We start from the raw sequence: 2,638 nt of genomic DNA, 5'->3' as shown, positions 1-2,638 counted from the left end.
TTACCTTGGTACTGAATTATTAGAAATAAAAAGCTTGGTAGCTTCTTCCCAAACAAAACTGAACACTTATGGAGATGATTATCTACTACTTTGAAATACCAGAGAAAAATAAAATTGGCTTTTGCTAAAAAAAAAAAAAAATCAATTAACTGTATTTTATTTAACTACTAAGCCATCCATTGGTGGATTAGAAAGCAACAAACTTTTGTCAAATTTCGTTAACACATTTGCTTTTTTTTATTTTTTAGAATATAGTCTACATCTGGATTAAAAAAGTTTTAAATAAATTTAAGACATATAACAACAGTGGAACCCTTCATCATTCTATGTACAACACGGATAGAATGTCAGTTGGTTCCATTTCGGGTAAGTCCACTTTCTCATAATAACGTTATTACTTTCACTGAGTGGCAAGCTTCGTACGAGCTGGCACAGTGCCAGCTTACACACTTGGGGGGGTGGTGGCGTGAAAGGGATGGGATAGGGGTACCACAGGACAACTCTACAGTGTAACAGGAAATCATTAATAAAGTAGTACCGGTTACCGACAGACAGTGCTGTTTGTGCGCTTATCACAATGGAATCGCCGAAGTTTCAGAGCAAGGAGGAGATTGGAAATACTTAAGACGGGGCCACGGTTACAAAAAGAAATAGTGCAAACAGGAAAACTGATGCAACCCTAGCAGCGCTGCGGCCTCCACCAGCCCAACGGCAGGGCGGCGGGAGGCTGTGCGCCCGCCCCGCCTTCCCCAGCGCCCAGCTCCGGGCGGCGCTCCCAAATGTGGCAACCCAGCGCCGCGCCCTGGAATGGCCCTTTCTCAGCCCTTCTCCTCCGGAAAGAACAGAAAAGAAACTCCAGGAAAAGCACAGACTGAATGCAGGGCGTCAACTCAGTCCTATTCCCACCAAAGTAGAACACAGCCCCCTCATTCCCCCTCCCCACCCCCGCGGGAGAGAAGGAAGTCCTTGAGCACTACTCCACCTCTTTTGCCACCGCTTTCCTCTCCTCTCCCCAAAGAAGCCCCCTCCTCCATGCAGCCCTGCCGCGTCCCCTGCACGTACGCAGCCCCCCAACTTTGCAGTCTGCCCATCGCGCCCTAGAGCCAGAAAGAAAATAGCTTTGAGGAAAGAGAGGGTGAGAGATGGGGCCGGGAAGGGTGCTGGGCAGCCGCGGGGAACCCGCCTCAGTGCCCCCAATTGCTGAAGCCGATCTCCTGCTTGTATCTATTAGTGAGGATGTTGGCTTTGCGCGTGAGTTTGGAGAGCACAGTGTGCAGCCCGCGCAGGTGGTAGTGGAACTGCTGTTCCAGGTCCTCCTCGCCGGCGTCCGCGCCCTCCAGGTGGCTCAGGTCCACCAGGATGTCCTTGGACTTCCAGGCGCTCCCCTCCTCGCTCCCCGCCGCCGCCGGCGGCTGCTGCAGGACCCCCCACTCGATGTCGTTGCGGATGGACTTGAGCAGCACGTAGTGGCTGTACATGTCCCGGGAGGGCGCGAAAAAGCTGCCGTTGCCGCTGCCCGGGCCGGGGGCCGGGGGCGTGCGCTCCTCCAGGCAGCCGCCACTGCCGCCTACCTCCACGCCGACGCCGTTGTCCAGCCCGGGCTCGGCCAGTGGCACGTCGCGCAGCAGGCTGGGCACCATCACCGTCTGGTCCATGTTGTTCACGGCGCCGATGAAGCGATTCATGGCGTTAAAGAGCGAGTGCTTCTGGTTGTAGGTGTCGCAAATCTGCATCATGGTGGCCGCGCGGGCGCCGAAGCACAAGGACGCAGGGGCACGGGATGGCCGGCCGGGGCGAGGTACTGTACGCCTTTCACGCGCTCTCTGAGGCCCGCGCCGGGGTCCTGGCTGCAGCCGGTGCGGCGGGATTCCCGGCTCCTCCTCCGCCTTCTCCAACTCTCGTCTAGATCGCAGCCCGGCCCTGCGGGAAGCACGACTTCTCCTGGCTCTGGCGTCCGGAAGCTCGCGATATCGGCGCGTGGTCTCTGGGTCGAGCCCTGGCCTGGTTGGGAGACGGGGACGAAAGAGCAGATTATTCACGCGGCTAGGGTGCCCGGCGCCCCCACCCGCGCGCACCTCCCTCCCTGGTTACAGCTTGTCTGGGACGGCTCCCGGGTGACTCCCAGTAGCCGGACGGTCCCACCTCGTCGCCCCCCGCCCAGGGCCGCGGAGAAAAGGAAGGGGTGCTCCCCACTCCCGTCTCCCTCCGCAAAGCCTGAGTCCAAGCACCCACGCTGACGGGGCAGAGGTGGGGCGGGGGCACGCACTTCCTCCGGCGCCTCGAGATCCCCTGCTGCTGGGTAGCTCAGTGTTCCCGCAGCTGGCTGCTTCTGCCGGCGGACGCTGCTGCGGTCAGTGGCCGAACTGTGACTGCGGGCGGTGGTGGTGGCGTCGGCCCCCTACCCATCCCAGGTGCTCAATTTATAGAGCCCCGGAAAGGTGTCGCCGGCGCTCAAGGCCACCCCCCCGTGTCTCCTCCTCCCGCCTCCCTGGTAGCGCGGAGATAAAAGGCCCGAGCTGGGGATGACCGCGAGTAACACTCCAGGCCCTTTCTACAGCGGGGGCGGGGCGCGCCGGGCCAGCCCCGCCTCTCGCCTGATACCCGGGCGGAGGGAGGGCGCAGTGGCAGGGCAGGGCAG

At 59.4% G+C, this 2,638-nt stretch overlaps 1 protein-coding gene across 3 annotated transcripts; it reads right to left on the bottom strand.

Annotated features, from left to right (window-relative positions):
* Nucleotides 1-213: 213 nt before the first annotated feature.
* On the bottom strand, nucleotides 214-2,484 carry MID1IP1 (MID1 interacting protein 1). 3 transcript variants are annotated; one of them, XM_082445851.1, is made up of 2 exons: nucleotides 2,233-2,484; nucleotides 214-2,001 (listed from the first exon to the last, which is right to left on the bottom strand). In XM_082445851.1, exon 2 carries the CDS (start codon nucleotides 1,734-1,736, stop codon nucleotides 1,185-1,187), a length of 552 nt encoding a protein of 183 aa, XP_082301977.1. In that variant the 5' UTR covers nucleotides 1,737-2,001; nucleotides 2,233-2,484; the 3' UTR covers nucleotides 214-1,184. The 3 variants fall into 3 exon arrangements, with proteins under 3 accessions (XP_082301977.1, XP_082301976.1, XP_082301978.1); XM_082445850.1 differs by having other exon boundaries at nucleotides 2,267-2,484; XM_082445852.1 differs by having other exon boundaries at nucleotides 2,143-2,284.
* Nucleotides 2,485-2,638: the final 154 nt, after the last annotated feature.

The sequence above is a fragment of the Balaenoptera physalus genome (genome assembly GCF_965194825.1).
Source record: "Balaenoptera physalus genome assembly, chromosome: X".
Lineage (NCBI taxonomy): Eukaryota > Metazoa > Chordata > Mammalia > Artiodactyla > Balaenopteridae > Balaenoptera > Balaenoptera physalus.
This window is presented reverse-complemented; position numbering and strand designations above follow the sequence as displayed.